Raw genomic sequence first — 20,945 nt, 5'->3', positions numbered from 1 at the left:
AGTTTGTAAGTGATGTCTGAATGTTGGAGTCTGCCACTGCCTATCCATAATTAAATAATAACAAGAAAATTGTGCTGTCTGGTTTGCTCTAAATAAGGAATTTCAAATAATGTGTACTTTTACTTTTGGTATTTAAGTATATTTTAGCAATTACATTTACTTTTGATACTTCAGTATATTTAAAAGCAAATACTTTTAGACTCTTACTCAAGTATTATTTTATTGTGACTTTCACCTCTACTTGAGTCATTTTCTATTAAGGTATCTTTACTTTTAGTCAAGTATGAAAATGTTGTGCTTTTTCCACCACTGAGGATTTATGGCTCCACAATGGTTATGTAATGATCTGCTATAGGTGACGGGCTAATAATTTACCTAAAGGCTTTGGACTTTCTGTTTCACAAGGTCTCAAGAAACACGATCACTCAACTATGTAGTTTATTGGCTTGTAAATGTGAATGTGAGACTTTTTATTTGGAAGGGAAAAAGCATGTGATTCTAGTTAGTCTAAATATGAAGTAGCATATGGTTCTCCCACATAGCAACAACAAAAATACCAATGTCAATATCCAATGAGTGGGTTTAGATCAAGTTCAATGTCTCATACTGATCCTGATCTTGACCTAATAAAAAGACAACCGTGTCTTGGCAAGGTGGCATGTGTTCATGGCTCTGAGGGGATTGGTTTCAAATTGACAGGTTTCACCAGGCTTGACATGCTCAGACAGCTTGAATAGCGTCAATGGCCAGACTGGCCTCATGAAAGGACATGCTGTGACCTAACAGCAGGGAAAAGAGGCATGACAGGAGACTGTCAACCGGTGAGAGTCAACAGGGCTACAGTCAACCACCACACACCCATAGACAATATAAAACACCTGTGACCTGGCAGTTGTCGTGTCTTTGGCTATGCCCGATTAAGTGATATGACATGCTATTCTATAAAATAATTTATCCGTAATTAATATTACCTGATTGAGCTAATCATGTAAATGTAATTAACTAGAGAGTCGGGCACCACAAAATAATATTTATAGAGCTGTTATCTACCGAATAAACTCTTAAAGACCTATTAATATTTTACATCAATTGCAGTCAATATCAATCGTCACCTCAATTCAGTCTCATCTGAAAGTTGTAAATTCTCGGTTCTCTGCACAAACCCTGGCTAACAAATTGAATCAGCAATACAAAATTGGGTTCAATAATTTATTTACTAAATACCTAACTAATCACACAGAATTAAACATACACACAATTAATCATAACTTGATTACAAATTGCGTCATAAAGGAAAACGTCCCTAGCGGGCGGAACAGATATGACAGCTTGTTACACAAAGGAAAAGGGCTGGGATTGTGTGAAAGAGCGGGAAGACTGAGGGACACAGGGAGAAGATGTGCTATCGTAAATACATTATCTTATGCATTCTAAATTACCGCCCATTTGGAAAAGGAAAATGCAAAAACGATTTACTCTGAGCTGCGCTTCGGTTGGTGGTAGATGGAAGACCGTGTTGACAAACCGAGTCCTCTGTCCTTTGAAGAATGTCTCTGGTGGTCAATTGGATAAGTTGTGGTAACGTCGCTGTGTGAGAGACTGGATACTCTATCTGTTCCTTCCTAACCTGCGTTTGCAGCTGCGGTTGCTAACTCAACGGCTAGGAGATATCACTTCTGTAGTGAATTTAGAGTTCAAAGTTCATACCATTCGCAACCAAAGCTCACGCTGATGTTGGCTTCGTTCTGTAGTTATTATCTGAACCATTCTGACATAGGACTGTAATCCTACATTCCCGGAACAGGAAGTTATGTTGTCGTCAAGGCTTTATATAGGAAGGGAGAAAAGGGGTGTCTTTCATAGTTTACAACCTCTGTCTCTTCACGTGGGCGGGCCACTGAGTGAGCAGGGATAGGGATCTTATGAAAACCCACATCTCACATTTTAGAAGCTAAAATCACATTTCATCCCATCACAAATAATTGAATATTCAAACATATTTAATTGAACAAGAATTCCATGTGAATCCGATAACTCTGATGTGTAGACTTTCCACTGTAGAGTTTATGTCATCTTATCATTGATGAGAATGTCTCGGATGACAACCGAACTGACATCATATTCATTAAGTACCACCGCATATGTTCAATTGTTCGGATTACCAGAATATAGTTCACCCCCCACCTACTGATGTTCCCAGAATCTCTATGTTAACCAAGGGTTTTGCAAATGTAATCTCAGTATGGTAGAGAGAGGAAAAAGGGGGGAAGAGGTATTTATGACTGTCGTAAATCTACCCCCCAGGCCAACGTCATGACACAGTGAACACAGCAACGGTCTACCACCATAGCACTTTGCCTAGGGATGGAACAAAAACAGCTGTTTGATCATACATCATTATACAAATAGTATCACCCTTCTTACTCAATCCCTCATTCAACCATAGTCGAAAAATGAATATGTTATTACTGTAGGATGTATTGAGTTGATCTTATGAGGTGGAGAACTAGTTGCAGGTGGATCCGGGAAGTCAAGGTCACCAGATGTGATTCATATACTGTAGCTACATCATTAAATATAATTTGAAAAATGAGGTTGAACTTCAGGGGGTTGTCTATACAATGGGGTGGAATACATTTTTTTATTGTTCTTGACAACATTGCCAACTTGACAACATTTTCAATAATGCCATTGGACATTAGACCCTACTGATTATATGGAAGGTACACATAACTGGTGAGGTGGATTCATCAAAGTGCATAGCATCAAAACACAATTTGTGATTGCAAACACAACTCTTGCATTGAACGTAAACACTGATTAAATTGAAGTCTCAGAAACATAGTGGGCAAGTCCTGAACTTGATGGAATCTGATCATATAACTTCAGTGCGAAACAATGGCTAATTTGTTATGACAAATATGTTGTGACCTGTAACTGTAGCCATGTGTGATTCATGATATGGGTTATGAGTGAGTCATGATATGACAAACTCAATGGCTTCCCAGCAAACATTTCATTGTCATTACAACTAATTCTATATCTGCACAATTATGGTCCTTTCAGAGACGATTTATTGAGGGGCTTAAGTGGATATTTTTGGAAATGCAATGAAAATGTACACTTGACATGTAATGGCTGAATGTTGAGCTGCTGGGTCGTTCCTAGATGACGAGGTCTAGGATGCTTGATGTTATTGGAATCCTGGGATGACTGGAACCATGCTGAGTCAAACGCTATTCATAATGCAATATGAAAACAATGCTGTGCTGCTGGTCACAGTAATGACATCAATATCTCAAATGTCGGGATCTGGCTCCTCTGTGCTGGTAATTAGGTTTATTGAGTCAGGAATAACATACTGTATAGGCCTATCAATTAAATAACTACAGATGTAGGATCCTAATTTGTGCCAGTTTTCTACAACAGGAAATGTGAATTATTATGGGGATTATAATGAATATACATTTTTGTAGAGGTTGATACATTTAAGGGAAAGTCAAGTCTGAAATTTCAAAGTGGAAATGACCAACTTCAGAAGCCTTTTTAAACCTCAAATACAATACACGTTTTACATTTCCTGCAACAGGATGATCAAATTAAGATCCTACGTCCATTAGACCAAAGAGATGTTACTTATGAAGGAAAAGTAATCAGACAAGAATGTCAATTGCTGTATTTATTGTAGTTTTCCAAAGTACATTTCTGATTTTCTCAAAGAAATAAAAGTATTGTGCTATTTTTGATAATGACTTAATACTTCAATTGAGTTTCCTTATCATTTGAGATAACTAATTCAGTCAATATAGTAAATGGAACAAAAAACGTAATGTTAGCTAAGTCTGTCTCACAACTGAAGATAAGATGGCTAGTAACATAACTAATGAGTAATATACAACACCTAATCATGTATGCAGCATACATGTACCAAAACTCTAACATATTCAAGTAAAAATATGTTTCTACATAGAATCAAGGAGAGCAGAAGAAAACCTCCAAGATAATTCATCAATGTGATTTAGTCTGTGAAGAAAAAAAACAAAGAGAAAATTAAGAAAATTATTAAGGAAATAATCACAAAAAAATGATCCAAATCAACACAGACATCACTTCTATAATGGAAATAAGTCATTTCAGAGGCTTACCTTTAACAACAAGTTTAGTGGAGCATTCTGCCTTGCCGAAGGAGTTAACTGCCACAACTTTGTATTCTCCGGAGTCCTTGCGCCTGACCCTAAGGATGTACATGGAGCACACGCCGTACGAGTTGGTGATGTAGTAGTTGCTATCACCATTGATGCAGACGTTGTTCAGGTGCCACGTGACGCTGGGTGTGGGACATCCCCTGATGGCGCAGGTCATGTACATCTGGAATCCTTTTGGTGGCGAGTGCACCTTCAGAGGGACCAGGACAGATGGTGGTTTCTCAAAGCTGACTTCCACTGGCGTGTTTATGTTTATAGGAACTAGATAGAAAGAAATAACGAAGGAAATTTAAAGAGCGAAGCATAATTGTGGATTTGGAAAACATTATATAGGAGCTTAAGTGACCTGATGCAGTTCCATTTCACCTCAGTCATGTCAAGAGATGAATGTCAAATTATGTTTATGGATTCCAGTAATGGCCACTTGTTTCCAACAATGCTAATCCATTCTCTGATTAAACTTGATTAAAATAGACTTTAACCGAAACCTAAACTGACTGCTGAACTCACTTCTGTTGCTGTTGATGCCCCAGGTGGGTGACATGGAGGGGTCTGACATTCCCATGTCGTTCTTGGCATAGATTTTGAAGTGGTACTCCCTTCCAGACATGATGTTATTGGCTGTGTATGCATTGTCAAAGATGCGGTCTGCCACAGTGTGCCACATGCGTGTGCTGGAGTCGTGCTCAGCCACCATGTAATACAGCCTGTTGTCCAGCTCCTGGTCTGGAGAGGCCTCCCAAGACACAATAACTTTGCCATGGACAATCTGCTCCAGCTCCACTCCACCGGGAGGCTTTGGCTCATCTAGCACCACAAAAGAGAAGAAAATATCAGTTACATAGGCTAACAGAGGTTTTGCAGTATATGATTCTCTAGACTGAATCATATCTGAAAATGTGCTCGTGTAATTAATTTTTATTTTTCAATCTCAGATTAGATATAATAAATGCAACATGACTTAGAATTTGTCCCTGTGAAAAGACCACAAGAGTATAAGACCACAACAGTAGAAGACCACAAGAGCATAAGACCACAACAGTAGAAGACCACAAGAGCATAAGACCACAACAGTAGAAGACCACAAGAGCATAAGACCACAACAGTAGAAGACCACAAGTGCATAAGACCACAACAGTAGAAGACCTCAACAGTACAAGACTTCAACAGTACAAGACTTCAACAGTATACGACCACAACAGTAGAAGACCACAACAGTATAAGATTTCAGAGTTCATATAAAGTTTTGCAGGTCACACGAGGATATCTTATTCTGCCTGTAAAAAATAATACAATTTGGAATTACCTGTGACTAGGACCTCAATGTCAAAGCTGGCCTCTCCAACTTTATTCTTAGCCACAATGGTGTAGTTTCCTGAATCCGAGCGTTTTGTTGAGGGGATCACAAGCTGGGAACAGCCCTCTGTGTTGATGATCTGTATAAAACTGGATACAGGCTCATTGTCCTTCATCCAAGTGATCTCTGGTGGAGGCTCAGCCTAAAGACAATTTCAAAAGCATTAGATTAGCGAAAATAACTGTTGGTTGGATTTGCTATATCTTTTGCTGTTGTACAGTCGTGGCCAAAAGTTTTGAGAATGACACAAATATTAATTTTCACAAAGTCTGCTGCCTCACTGTTTTTAGATATTTTTGTCAGATGTTACTATGGAATACTGAAGTATAATTACAAGCATTTCATAAGTGTCAAAGGCTTTTATTGACAATTACATGAAGTTGATGCAAATATTCAATATTTGCAGTGTTGACCCTTCTTTTTCAAGACCTCTGCAATCCGCCCTGGCATGCTGCCAATTAACTTCTGGGCCACATCCTGACTGATGGCAGCCCATTCTTGCATAATCAATGCTTGAAGTTTGTCAGAATTTGTAGGTTTTTGTTTGTCCACCCACCTCTTGAGGATTGGCCACAAGTTCTCAATGGGATTAAGGTCTGGAGACGGAGACGGTCCTGGCGCTTGCTGGACTTCCTTGGGCACCCTGAAGCCTTCTTCACAACAATTGAACTGCTCTCATTGAAGTTCTTTATGATCCGATAAATGGTTCATTTAGGTGCAATCTTACTGGCAGCATATCCTTGCCTGTGAAGCCCTTTTTGTGCAATGATGACAGCACGTGTTTTCTTGTAGGTAACCATGGATGACCGATGAAGAGCAATGATTCCAAGCACCACCCTCCTTTTGAAGCTTCTAGTCTGTTATTCGAACTCAATCAGCATGACAGAGTGATCTCCAGCCTTGTCCTTGTCAACACTCACACCTGTGTTAACGAGAGAATCACTGACATGATGTCAGCTGGTCCTTTAGTGGAGTATATGGAAATTGGCATCATACAAACTGAGGCAGCAGACTTTGTGAAAATTAATATTTATGTAATTCTCAAAACTTTTGGCCACTACGGTACACACCTTTTATTTGTATTTGTATTTTTTGTTTGTTTATTTTATCCCACTTTTTCTCCACAATTTTCAATGTTGTCTCATCGCAGCAACTCCCCAATGGGCTCGGGAGAGGCGAAGGTGGAGTCATGCGTCCTCTGAAACATGACCCGCCTAACCACGCTCCTTAACACCCGCCAGCTTAGCCCGGAGGCCAGCCACACCATTGTGTCGGAGGAAACACTGTTTAACTGACGACCATCGTCAGCCTGCAGCTACCCGGCCTGTCACAAGGAGTCGCTATGGCGCAATGAGCCAAGTAAAGCACCCCCAGCCAAACCCTCCCCTAACCCGTACGACACTGGGCCAATTGTGCGCTGTCCTATTGGACTTCCGGACACGGCCGGTTGTGGCACAGCCCGGGGATGATCCCGGGTCTGTAGTAATGCCTCTAGCACTTCGATGCAGTGCCTCAGACCACTGCACCACTCGGGAGGCCCGTCCACAACTTTCCTATTCATATAATATCCTACTATCTTTACACACCACTATATGTATTTATAATGGTGGCCAGTTTATTAGGTACAGCCATCTAGTACCAGGTCGGACCCCACTATATTGCTAGAACATCCTGAATTCTTCAGGCATGGAAACGCTTAATTGGTATCAAGGAACCTAACGTGTGCCGGGAAAACATTCTCCACAGCATTACACCACCTGGACCATTGGTCCAGGCAGGATGTGGCCATGGAGTCATGCTGCTTACTCCAAATGCTGAATCTGCCAGCAGCAGACCATTACAAGGCAATGTTTTTCCACTCCTCCTTATACCTACTTCTAGGTATTACTGCACTGTTGGAGCTAGAAACACAAGCGATAACATCTGTAAATCTGTGTACACAACCAATAAACTCAGATTGGATTTTGTTGATTACCTCATAGAGAACTTTGATTCTCACAGAGTTTCCCGCCCTGATCACCATGAAGTCCTCTGGATCTTTGAATGTAGGCCTCACTGAAAAACAAACAAACACAATCCTTTGAGACAAGCAACATCTTAGGAAGTGTTCCACACTGGCCATACATTGGTTCTGACAGTGGATTTTCTTCCTCCAGACTGAGGCTAACAACATTTTAAGTTCAGTGCTGGTTGACATCACTTACTTCTACAGACTGCATGCAGACTGCATGCATGCGGATCATTGAGGAGACTTACTGTTGGGATTCTTTGCAGTCACCATCACAGAGGGGAGACTGAACTCTCCCGCCCCAGAAACGTTGATGGCCGATACCCTGAACTCATACTCCGCCCCCTCAACAACATCCTTCACTGCGTACTCCAGCACTATGGTTGTAGACAAGAACACATATTTAAAAGGTAACATCTGTATCCTTATTTCATCCAGCTTCCAGAACAAAGTATTCTGAATGACGTCAATTTATTTTACATTCTTAATTTAAGGTTATGGTTAAGGCTTAGGTTTAAAATCCGATTTTATGACTTTATGACTGTGCCAGCTCGTGATTACGCCACAGACCATCCCAACCTGATGGGCATGATGTGTTAAATTTTCACCATCAAAAAAAAATACCAACAATTTATAATCTGTAATCCAGACCTTCAATAGGCTCAGTTACTGGGTTCAAAGCAATCCACTGAGCTGTGTCCTTTTTGCGTTTCTCCAGTTGATAGCCATCAATCTTAATTCCTCCGTCATCTTCCGGGGGCTCCCATTTCAGGTTGATGCAGGTCTTTGACGCGCTGACCACTTTTGGTGCTCCAGGTCGGCCAGCAAATACTAATAAATGGAGGTGAGATAACAATGAAAACAATGAACAAGTACGGTAAAGATGGAGTCCCATTGAGGAATGAGGCTCACCATTGGCTCACCCAAGTAACACACTTTTTTACACTCTCAGGTACTCATAGAGTGAATGGACCAATGTTTCGGCATGTGGACCAATGTTTCGGCATGAGGGTGTTTCTCTTCAGATTCTACTCACTCAATACGCCAGCCATGGTTTCCTCAGTCTGCAGTGCATCACTGGTCCCCTCTGGGTTCACTGCGTAGATCTTGTAGATGTACAGTTTCCCATGAACCACATTCCTGTCCCTGTAGGTTGTTTTGTCAGCTGCGACATCCCCCATCTTCTTCCATATGGTCTGTCCCAGCTGTTGGCGCTCAATGATGTAGTTAGTCACCGGGGAGCCACCGTCGTCCTTAGGAGCGCCCCATTGCAGCTCAATCACAGTGGAGGTGGTCTCCAAAATTTCCACCGGGCCTTCTGGTGGGCCGGGCTTGTCTGTCAGGGACACATTGTGGTACAGTATGACCTTAACCGTGTTGCAGAAGTATTTCTAGATGTAAAATTAATACCACACACATAGCCTAGAGAAAAATCAACAACAATTTGGATTTTTCACCAAGGACAATCAGTCGAGATGTGCCCTCTATAGTGCCGAATGGGTTTTTGAGTTGAATCTTGATCTCCCCAGCGTCGGAACGCAGACACTCCCGAAACAGCAGCCGGCTGTGGTTGACCTCCTTCACCAACTTCACCCCACCACCATCCTTCAACTCTTTGTCATCCTTAAACCATTTCACCTCCAAGTTGTCCTGTGGTGTATAAGGCATCTTCCAGGATGCATTCTGGCCCACTTTTACAGTCACAGGCTTAGAAAACCTATGGAGGTCATCAGCATCAAAGCTAGGTAATTCTAGGATGTAAAAGAAAGAAACACACGACTGCTTAATGCTAATGCTCCATAGTTCACCAAACTAAAATGTACGGTAGAGGTCAAAGTGTAGCCGACATACCTCCCACAGTGACTTTTGCCTCTGATTTAAATCCTCCCGCTTCAAAGTGATAGACTCCAGTGTCGTCTTCACTACATTCATGAATGGTCAGCGTGTGTCTCGTTCCGTTTTTCACTATGGCTATTCCACCTGTGGTGGATAACTGAAAAAGCAAAGACAAAGTAAGGTAAAATTCTTTGTGATAAAAAAAAGAGCTCAATTGAAATGTTTTGTCTACTTATGGAATTTTTTCCAGGTCAGGTCAGTGTCAGGACTAACTTGGCGACCTATTCAAAGGAATTGAATTGCGTGAACACTGTGGTAGTTATTTCTGCTATAATGTCACGCCTTGGTCTTAGTGTTTTGTGTTTTCGTTATATATTTGGTCAGGCCAGGGTGTGACATGGGTTTAATGTTGTGTTTCGTATTGGGGTTTTTGTAGGTATTGGGATTGCGGCTGAGTAGGGGTGTAGCATAGGTTGGCTGCCTGAGGCGGTTCTCAATCAGAGTCAGGTGATTCTCGTTGTCTCTGATTGGGAACCGTATTTAGGTAGCCTGGGTTTCACTTTGTATTTCGTGGGTGATTGTTCCTGTCTCTGTGTAGTGTTCACCAGATAGGCTGTAATAGGTTTCACGTTCCGTTTGTTGTTTTTGTATAGTTATTTCATGCGTCACTTGTTTCATTAAAGTCATGAGTAACCACCACGCTGCATTTCGGTCCGACTCTCTTTCTACAAACGAAGAACGACATTACATATAAAGCCATTACCTTCTCTCCATCCTTGAACCAGGCCCCATCAACTTCATGGCTCATCTCACAAACCAGTTCACCTTTCTTGCCACGGAGAGCAAAGAGATCCGAGAGTCCACTCTTAATGCTGTATCCTACACAGCACAGTATACAAAACAATTAGCATTTATGCATTGGTTTGAATTCACAGCTATTACTAGTGGAGCAATATACTGAGAAGATAATTCTTAAGCAAAGACACCGTTCTGTTGTTAGCTGTTTTCTATTGAAGCAATAGGGTCAGAGGCGGTGTGGTATATGGCCATATACCACGGCTTTACTCATGTGAATGCTTTTACTCATCCAGTCTATGTGTGTTAAGAACACAAGGAGCAGCATATTAATGCATGTACAGTATATAGACTTACCTTACAAAAATAAGAAAGTATCCTTTGAAATTGATGATTGAATCACAATCACAGTACTAGTCTGGACTACAGTCATATATTAAGGCTTGCTTAATGGATACATAGTTAAATATCATTATCATGGTTAATGATCATTATCATAGACATAGTTAAATATCATTATCATGGTTAATGATCATTATCATAGACATAGTTAAATATCATTATCATGGTTAATGATCATTATCATAGACATAGTTAAATATCATTATCATGGTTAATGATCATTATCATAGACATAGTTAAATATCATTATCATGGTTAATGATCATTATCATAGACATAGTTAAATATCATTATCATGGTTAATGATCATTATCATAGACATAGTTAAATATCATTATCATGGTTAATGATCATTATCATAGACATAGTTAAATATCATTATCATGGTTAAATATCATTATCATGGTTAAATATCATTATCATAGACATAGTTAAATATCATTATCATAGACATAGTTAAATATCATTATCATGGTTAAATATCATTATCATAGACATAGTTCAATATCATTATCATGGTTAAATATCATTATCGTGGTTGAATATCATTATCATGGTTAAATATCATTATCATGGTTAAATATCATTATCATAGACATAGTTAAATATCATTATCATGGTTAAACATCATTATCATAGACATGGATAAATATAATTATAATGGGTAAATATCATTATCATGGTTAAATATCATTATCATAGACATAGTTAAATATCATTATCATGGGTAAATATCATTATCATTGTTAAATATCATTATCATAGACGTAGTTAAATATCATTATCATGGTTAAATATCATTATCATAAAAATAGTTAAATATCATTATCATGGGTAAATATCATGCTACTGTGATCTGGATTAGGATGGGTTTAGTAATCAACAATTTATCATTAGGGCCACATAGGGTTTTTAGTAACACTGTGGGGTACGAGAAACGTCTAAGTCACAATGTCATTGCACATCCCACCACACATCTAAGTAGGGCACACCTAGCCTATCAACTAGTCATCAAGGACCTGTTTATGCTGGGATGGGACTAAAGCCTACACACACTGCACCAGGACAGGGAGGGGTGAACAGTAGAAAAGGTGACTGCAATTCAAAGTCAAAGTTGTTTGAGGATTAAAGTGTGCTTTCGCACACAGGTTATTGTGGTATACTCTTCTTTGTTGTATATAAAAACACCACTGCAAGAATTTCAGTTCATATTTTCACATCCAAAAGAGAATGAGATCATATGCAAAAAAAGTTCAATGCAATAATTTTGACGAGCCAGTAATATATTAATTTAATGTAGATATGCTTTTAGAAACACTCTAAAATGCCTCAGTAATTCAGATTCAAATGATTTCATATGAATAACTTAATGTTATTCATATATGTTATTGCAACCATTCAATGCTCCATATCTCACTTACCACTTATTAGAAACACTCTAAAATTCCTGAATAATCAGATGCAGCGGATTTAACATGAATAGCGTAATGTTATTCATATATGTTATTGCATCCATTCAATATTCAATTGAATCTCGCAAAATCTTACCAGTACTGTCTCCGACCGGCTGGCCAGGCACAGTGGGCGCCGGTGGGCATTCATTATTTGACTGTCCTATTGATGATTACAACCAGACAACTCTCATTTTCTAATATTTCATTTCAGTCTCTACTTTACCATGCAGTTATACTATAGAGCGCATTTGTAATGTATTCAGACCCGGACCCTTTCTCCACATTATGTTATGTTACAGAAATATTCTGAAATGGATTTTAAAAATCCTCATCAATCTACACACCATACCCCATAACGACAAAGTGAAAACTGTTTTTCAGAAATGCTTTCAAATGTATTAAAAATAAAAAAACAGAAATATTTACCTAACTATTCAGACCTTTTGCTATGAGACACAAAATTGAGCTCAGGTCCACCCTGTTTCCATTGATCATCCTTGAGATGTTTCTACAACTTGATTGGAGTCCACCCGTGGTAAATTCAATTGATTGGACATGATTTGGAAAGGCACACATCTGTCTATATAAGGTCCCACTGTTGACAGTGCATGTCAGAGCAAAAACCAAGCCATGAGGTCGAAGGAATTGTCCTTAGAGCTCCGAGACAGGATTGTGTCTAGACACAGATCTGAGGAAGGGTACCAACACATTTCTGCAGCATTGAAGGTCCCCAAGAACACAGTGGCCTCCATCATTCTTAAATGGAAGAAGTTTGAAACCACCAAGACTGGAGCTGGCCACCATGCCAAACTGAGCAATCGGGGGAGAAGGTCCTTGGTCAGGGAGGTGACCAAGAATCCGATGGTCACTCTAACAGCACTCCAGAGTTCCTCTGTGGAGATATGAGAACCTTCCAGAAGGACAACAGCATTCCACCTTTATGGTAGAGTGGGCAGATGGAAGCCAATCCTCAGTAAAAGGCACATGAATGTCCTTGAGTGTTCCAGCCAAAGCCCGGACTTTAACCCAATGGAAAATCTCTGCAGAGGCCTGAAAATAGCTGTGCAGTGATGCTCCACATCCAACCTGACAGAGCTTGAGAGGATCTGCAGTGAAGATTGGGAGAAACTTCCCAAATACAGTTGTGCCAAGCTTGTAGAGTCATACCCAAGAAGTCTCAAGGCTGTAATAACTGCCAAAGGTGCTTCAACAAAGTACTGAGTATAAGGTTTGAATACTTATGTAAATGTGATATTTTTTTATATACATTTGCCAAAATGTAAAAAAAACTGTTTTTGCTTCGTCATTATGGGATATTGTGTGTAGATTGATGAGGGGGAAAAAACTATTTAATCCACTTTAGAATTACGCTGTAAGGTAACATGTGGATAAAGTCAAGGGGTCGAAGTACTTTACAAATGCACTGTATGTAGACACTCAGGTTGAGCTATCAGATAAAATGGGGTTAAAACAACTCAAATGTAGGATTATGTTATTTTACATTTTGACCAACTGGTGGAGTTAATGCTAAAAATGGAGTTAATGCTACTCATTTCTAGATTTTGGTCAAATTACATTGTTAAGTAATGAAGCAGTACATCACAAAAATTGCTAGGTGAATTGAGCACTAATACAACTCTTAAGGTTATTGGGTCAATGCAATTCTCAGTATCTCTTACCACTGTTACCACTACCTCCATCACCTTCTCCAGATCCATCGAAATCCCCTACCGGTGGTTATAACTAGTTAATAGGCGATCCTTTTATAACTGATATGTTTAAATCCTTTCATTTACTCAGAAAAACATTTGTGTCTAAAACTTAGCTAACATGAAAACAATACAGAATTCTTCCCCATATGCAAATAGGATTACAATTGTTTCGTATATATGTTACTGTTGCATACTTACCTTCATCAGGAGTTCAGTAAATTCAGTAATATTAACTAAGTACGATTAACTAAGAATACCCACTAGAATAACACTTAGATTTTACAAACTGTTATACCGTAGATGAGTGTATTACAATTGACCAATGATGTGTCAATTGCACTTAAGATGAATAAAGTATCAGAAAATACAGTATTTTGTGTTTACAACTTTAAATGTTTTCACGAGGGCGACAGCAGGGCCTACTGTAAAAAGCATGACACTAAAAGTAGAAGTGTAAAATACACATAGATTAGGGATGGGCAACTGGTGGCCTGGGGGGCGCATAGCTCCTTTTTGAAGGCCCACGGACCAACAAGAATAAATACCCCCAAAAATAGAATTTTTTTTTAGAGGGGGGTGTAACTCAATCTACTGTTGAGTTAGAATAATAGAATACTCAAGTTGCATTTTTGAAATGTGGATGTGTGTCAGTAGCCATTCAATTAGCCCATGTCAGCTAAATTAGTTTTGACTGGTAAATAGAAAGCCCATTTTAGAAAGCAGTGTCTGTGTTCATTCTGCAATGTACTGTGAGTGTTACACATTGCATTACAATCCCTGGATATGCTTGTGATGATTAGGAGTCACAATAACGGCATAAAGGATGAGAACCAAGCAGCAGAAACAGACTAGTAAACACATAGAACAAAACTATAAAGTCAAGCAACCACACTGAATGAATTACACTATGAATCAAGGTGTAATATAACAAACCAAATACATTGACGTGACCTCAACAATGGGACATTGTTGGCTGATCATGAAGGTAAACCCAAAATCAAGTGCAGTGTTTCTCAACCTCTCAACCCAGTAAGCTGTGGTCCTTCCTCCTTAAAATACCACTTTTTTCAAACTAGCACTTTAGAGCTGATGGAATCATTCACAGAGAAACATCATAGGAACCGGTCAGCAACGTGCCAGTCCATGGACCGGAGGTTGGAGGTTGAGAGACACTGGTCTAGTCTACAAATCGCTATAAGATATCAATTGTTTTGAAGTGCTGTGAAGTTAGAGACCATGTATCTATGGAGTCGACAAAAAAGATCCTCAATCTTGAGTAAAACACACAGACTGTCAAAGCCATTATGTCTCAAATGGCTTCCATATTTAACATGGTATCCATGCAGAGGTAAACACATCCCTCATAATATCTTACCCTCATTATCCATGGATTTATGGTCAGACCCTTTTACTGCCAGTCCCTGTTTTGTAGCTCCTACAGTTTTAACCACCATCACAACTAGTCAATGACTGTCAGAAATGCATTTTAAATGATATATTCCATGCCAAATATGCTATATGATACTTCAGGGTAAATATCAATGAACTACAACATGACCTTGGATAAGAACAAATACTGAAAAGACAATTAAAGATTGCGTTGTAGAGACAAGTTACACATTGCACAGTTAAAACATCAACGTATGAGCCTAATAATAATAATAATAATCTCTATGACAGTTATGCTTCAGTCATGGTGAGCAAACTTTTACGTTGAAATTCACTTTGAATAAAAAATCTGTCATGCTCAACTATGGGTGCTGTGGCCCAGCAGTAATCCAACGTTAAACAAATCAAGATGGCCAACACTAAAAAAAAACTATTACTATTGATTTAGGTCTTATGATAACAGCCGTCTGAAGGACATCACAAAGCCTTCTCCAGCTAACTTTATTCAGTCAGCTGGAATGTTTATTCTTGTCATCTGTTATACTAGTGATCAGTGTCCTTAGCTGTTTGGGAAGCCTCTTACACCTTAGCTTCAGCTTTTTCTCCAGTGCATGGTTTCTAATTGTTTCATTTATATTATTGTTGCACATACTTACCTTCAACAGGAAAAAAGAATAACATTAACTAACTAGAATCGGCAAAGATAACCAAGTGGAATAACATTTAAATTTGACAAACTGTTATAGATGAGAACATTCAAATTTACCAATCATCCATTGCACTTCAGATGTTGTGAATAAAGTGTCAGAAAATACAGTATTTTGTGTTAACAACATTAAATGTTTTCATGAGGGCGACAGCAGGGCCTACTGACAAAAGCATGACACTAAAAGTATAAGCGTAAAATATACAGATCAGGGATGGGCAACTGTCGGCCCGCGGAGGCGCATGGCCCCCTTTTTGTATTTCCACAGACCAATAATAATAAAAACAAAAATATATTACCAGTTTTGGGGGAACTCAGTCGGGGTCTCAATTTACTATTAAGATTCAGAATAATAGAATACACAAGTTGAATTTCGAAAATTTGGTTGTGCATCAGCAGTCACTCAATTTGCCCATGTCAGCATTTTTTGTTTTAGATTGGTAAATTAGTTTAGCGGCCACCTATCTAAAATTGTAGCAAGCACGGTCAAATGACCAAACAGGGTGGGTGGGGCCCATTGATAATCAGTTATCATATAAATAAATGCAAACATTTGATTCCTCCTTATGGCAACATGTTCAGAATTGCAGAAAATTTACTTCAAAACTGATTTTTTTCCTCTTCGCTGTCACGAGGGGCAGCTAAAACGTTTTGCTCGTAACCTGTGTGGGGAAGAGAGGTGGGTAGAGGGTGGTAGCAGACCCACGAGCCACTGCGGCCCTTAATGATGAGTTCCATTTTTTGTAGCCCCCACACTCAACAAAGTTGCCCTTCCCTGACATAGATGATGCAATATGATACAAAACACGTAATAGAAAGCACATTTTAGAAAGCACAGTGTCTGTGTTCAATCTGCAATGTACTGTGAGTGTTACACATTGCATTACAATCCCTGGATATGCTTGTGATGATTAGGAGTCACATTAACGGCATAAAGGATGAGAACCAAGCAGCAGAAACAGACTAGTAAACACATAGAACAAAACTATAAAGTCAAGCAACCACACTGAATGAATTACACTATGAATCAAGGTGTAATATAACAAACCAAATACATTGACGTGACCTCAACAATGGGACATTGTTGGCTGATCATGAAGGTAAACCCAAAATCAAGTGCAGTGTTTCTCAACCTCTCAACCCAGTAAGCTGTGGTCCTTCCTCCTTAAAATACCACTTTTTTCAAACTAGCACTTTAGAGCTGATGGAATCATTCACAGAGAAACATCATAGGAACCGGTCAGCAACGTGCCAGTCCATGGACCGGAGGTTGGAGGTTGAGAGACACTGGTCTAGTCTACAAATCGCTATAAGGTATCAGTTGTTTTGATGTGCTGTGAAGTTTAGAGACCATGTATCTATGGAGTCGACAAAAAAGATCCTCAATCACGAGTAAAACACACAGACTGTCAAAGCCATTATGTCTCAAATGGCTTCCATATTTAACATGGTATCCATGCGGAGGTAAACACATCCCTCATAATATCTTACCCTCATTATCCATGGATTTATGGTCAGACCCTTTTACTGCTGGTCCCTGTTTTGTAGCTCCTACAGTTTTAACCAACATCACAACAAGTCAATGACTGTCAGAATGCATTTTTAATGATATTTTCCTTGCTAAATATGCCATAGATACTTCAGGGTAAATAGCAATGAACTACAACATGACCTGGAAGGAGAAAATAGTAATGATCAGGATAGAGTTCAGACAGAATCGACTACTCTAGCGTGCATGTCCATGTATTGTACATGGATAATAGCAAATACTGAAAAGAGAATTTAAGATTTTGTTGAGGAGACAACTTACCTATTGCACATTTAAAGCATCAACCTATGAGCCAAGTATCATAATAATATTCCTAATAATAATCTCTAAGACAGTTCTGCTTCAGTCATGGTGAGAACTTTTACGTTGAAATTCACTTAGAATAAAAAATGTGATATGCTCATCTATGGGTGCTGTCGCCCAGCAGTAATCCAACTTTAACAAATCAAGATGGCCAACACTAAAAAAAAACTATTACTATTGATTTAGGTCTTATGATAACAGCCGTCTGAAGGACATCACAAAGCCTTATCCAGCTAACTTTATTCAGTCAGCTGGAATGTTTATTCTTGTCATCTGTTATACTAGTGATCAGTGTCCTTAGCTGTTTGGGAAGCCTCTTACACCTTAGCTTAAGCTTTTTCTCCAGTGCATGGTTTCTAATTGTTTCATTTATATTATTGTTGCACATACTTACCTTCAACAGGAAACATGTATAATATTAACTAACTAAAATCAACAATGATTACCCACTAGAATAACATTTAGATTTGACAAAATGTTATTGATGTGTGCATTCAAATTGATCAATGACGTGTCGTCAATTGCACTTAAGATGTGTTGAATAAAGTGTCAGAAAATACAGTATTTTGTGTTAACAACATTAAATGTTTTCATGAGGGCGACAGCAGGGCCTACTGACAAAAGCATGACACTAAAAGTATACACGTAAAATACACAGATCAGGGATGGGCAACTGTCGGCCCGCGGAGGGGCATGGCCCCCTTTTTGTATTTCCACGGACCAATAATAATAAATACAAAAATATATATTAACATTTTTGGGGGAACTCAGTCGGGGTCTCAATTTACTATTGAGAGTCAGAATATTAGAGTACACAAGTTGAATTTCGAAAAATTTGGTTGTGCATTAGCAGTCACTCAATTTGCCCATCTCAGCGAAACAATTTTAGTTTGGTAAATTAGTTTAGCTGCCTACTATCTGAACTTGCAGCATGCACGGTCGAATTACCGAACAGGGTGGGGCCCATTGATCGTCAGTTGTCATATAAAAAATACAAACATTTGACTTCTCTCTATATGGCAACATGTTCAGAATTGCAGGAAATTAACTTTAGAACTGATTTCTTTCTCTTCGCTGTCACGAGGGGCCGCTAAAACATTTCGCTCACAAAGTGTGTGGGTGGGTATGTAGACCCACGAGCCACTGCGGCCCCTCGTGATGTGTTTCGCTTTTTGTAGCCCCCACACACATCAAAGTTGCCCTTCCCTGACATAGATGATTCAATATGATACAAAACACATAATAAAAAGCACATTTTAGAAAGCACAGTGTCTGTGTTCATTCTGCAATGTACTGTGAGTGTTACACATTGCATTACAATCCCTGGATATGCTTGTGATGATTAGGAGTCACAATAACGGCATAAAGGATGAGAACCAAGCAGCAGAAACAGACTAGTAAACACATAGAACAAAACTATAAAGTCAAGCAACCACACTGAATGAATTACACTATGAATCAAGGTGTAATATAACAAACCAAATACATTGACGTGACCTCAACAATGGGACATTGTTGGCTGATCATGAAGGTAAACCCAAAATCAAGTGCAGTGTTTCTCAACCTCTCAACCCAGTAAGCTGTGGTCCTTCCTCCTTAAAATACAACTTTTTTTCAAACTAGCACTTTAGAGCTGATGGAATCATTCACAGAGAAACATCATAGGAACCGGTCAGCAACATGCCAGTCCATGGACCGGAGGTTGGAGGTTGAGAGACACTGGTCTAGTCTACAAATCGCTATAAGATATCAATTGTTTTGAAGTGCTGTGAAGTTTAGAGACTATGTATCTATGGAGTCAACAAACAAGATCCTCAATCATGAGTAAAACACACAGACTGTCAAGGCCATTATGTCTCAAATGGCTTCCATATTTAACATGGTATCCATGCAGAGGTAAACACATCCCTCATAATATCTTACCCTCATTATCCACGGATTTATGGTCAGACCCTTTTACTGCCGATCCCTGTTTTGTAGCTCCTACAGTTTTAACCACCATCACAACTAGTCAATGACTGTCAGAAACACATTTTAAATTATATATTCCAATCCATTCATGCTGTAGATACTTCAGGTTAAATAGCAATGAACTACAACATGACCTGGAATGAGATAATAGTAATGATCAGGATAGAGTTCAGACAGCACCACGTACTCTACCATGCATGTCCATGTATTATACATGGATAATAGCAAATACTGAAAAGAGAATTTTAAGATTTTGTTCTACAATATGACCTGGAATAAGATTCAGATGGATCTCTGTCATACTTGCAATCAGTGTCCTTACCTGTTTGGGAAGCCTCTACCCCCTTAACTTTAGCTTTAGCTTCAGCTGAAGTATCAGATGCTGTAGTGGCATTAGCCGCTCTCTCGTTGTTGATTGCTTTCACCTTCTCCATCAGCACCTCTCTGTCTGCCGTGTTTTTAACTGCCTGCTCTTGGGCAATCGCCGTCAGGTCAAGCCCAGCTCCTCCTGCCCTTGTCGTTTTACGTTGTTTCTTTTTGCCGACTTCACCCTTGTCGGCTGGACCAAAGACATGACCGGAGAGATTGAGTGGGTCACCCATGGAGGCAACATGAATTGGAATGACAGCGAAATGGTACTGGTGCAGTACATCATCTTACCTTCAACAACAAGAAAGGCATTGCAAGATTTGATTCCTGCCACAGCGGCATAGATGCCTTTATCCACCATAGCAACGTCTTTAATGATTAGTCTGTGGATGAGCTTGTCTTCTGAAACCTCAATATCATATTTATCCCCTGCCTCCAATGGTAAGTTCTTGCCAACCCACATGATCTTGCCGAAGGGCTGTGACAGGACACACTCAAACACAGCATCCTCTCTCTCCATGGCCTTACACTCCTGAATCTTGACCAGGAAGTCCACCATGGGAACTGAAAAAGACACGTCATTGATAAGCGAGCAGTCTGGTACCCAGTTTATTAATAACTAAACATGCATGGCAAACATTCTTCCTTCCTACGTATTTTTATAGATTTCAATAATATTTTAGATACACTTAAACCCATTCTCATTTAGACAATGTCTGTATACAATTATTAAATTATTGAACATACGATGCTTGCAAAATAATCATTGATTATTATTGCTCTACACAACTCTCGGAAAATTGACGTAAGGTGTATGGATGGATACACTCTTAGAAAGAAAGGTGCTATCTAGACAGTAACAACCCGTCATTCAGGGCACCTGTTTTGA

General features: G+C 39.3%; 1 protein-coding gene across 17 annotated transcripts in view; it reads right to left on the bottom strand.

Moving 5' to 3' along the window:
* Positions 1–3,664: 3,664 nt before the first annotated feature.
* The window catches only part of igfn1.4 (immunoglobulin like and fibronectin type III domain containing 1, tandem duplicate 4), a 32,644-nt gene continuing 15,363 nt past the window's right edge, over positions 3,665–20,945 (bottom strand). For 2 of the 17 annotated variants that reach the window (XM_052526510.1, XM_052526512.1), the window contains 18 exons: positions 20,348–20,620; positions 20,010–20,246; positions 19,640–19,699; positions 17,356–17,415; positions 15,145–15,228; positions 13,737–13,784; positions 12,152–12,217; positions 10,170–10,285; positions 9,422–9,563; positions 9,028–9,321; positions 8,607–8,906; positions 8,222–8,401; positions 7,819–7,947; positions 7,538–7,617; positions 5,512–5,704; positions 4,716–5,012; positions 4,146–4,466; positions 3,665–4,023 (listed from right to left, as the gene is read on the bottom strand). In XM_052526510.1, the coding sequence (XP_052382470.1) occupies positions 4,019–4,023; positions 4,146–4,466; positions 4,716–5,012; positions 5,512–5,704; positions 7,538–7,617; positions 7,819–7,947; positions 8,222–8,401; positions 8,607–8,906; positions 9,028–9,321; positions 9,422–9,563; positions 10,170–10,285; positions 12,152–12,217; positions 13,737–13,784; positions 15,145–15,228; positions 17,356–17,415; positions 19,640–19,699; positions 20,010–20,246; positions 20,348–20,620 (2,885 nt within the window). In that variant the 3' untranslated portion in view covers positions 3,665–4,018. The remainder of the gene's footprint in view (positions 4,024–4,145; positions 4,467–4,715; positions 5,013–5,511; positions 5,705–7,537; positions 7,618–7,818; positions 7,948–8,221; positions 8,402–8,606; positions 8,907–9,027; positions 9,322–9,421; positions 9,564–10,169; positions 10,286–12,151; positions 12,218–13,736; positions 13,785–15,144; positions 15,229–17,355; positions 17,416–19,639; positions 19,700–20,009; positions 20,247–20,347; positions 20,621–20,945) is intronic. The other 15 variants (XM_052526511.1, XM_052526514.1, XM_052526515.1 and 12 more) reach the window with 15 other exon arrangements.

This window comes from Oncorhynchus keta, chromosome 10, assembly GCF_023373465.1.
Source record: "Oncorhynchus keta strain PuntledgeMale-10-30-2019 chromosome 10, Oket_V2, whole genome shotgun sequence".
Classification (NCBI taxonomy): Eukaryota; Metazoa; Chordata; class Actinopteri; order Salmoniformes; family Salmonidae; genus Oncorhynchus; species Oncorhynchus keta.
This window is presented reverse-complemented; position numbering and strand designations above follow the sequence as displayed.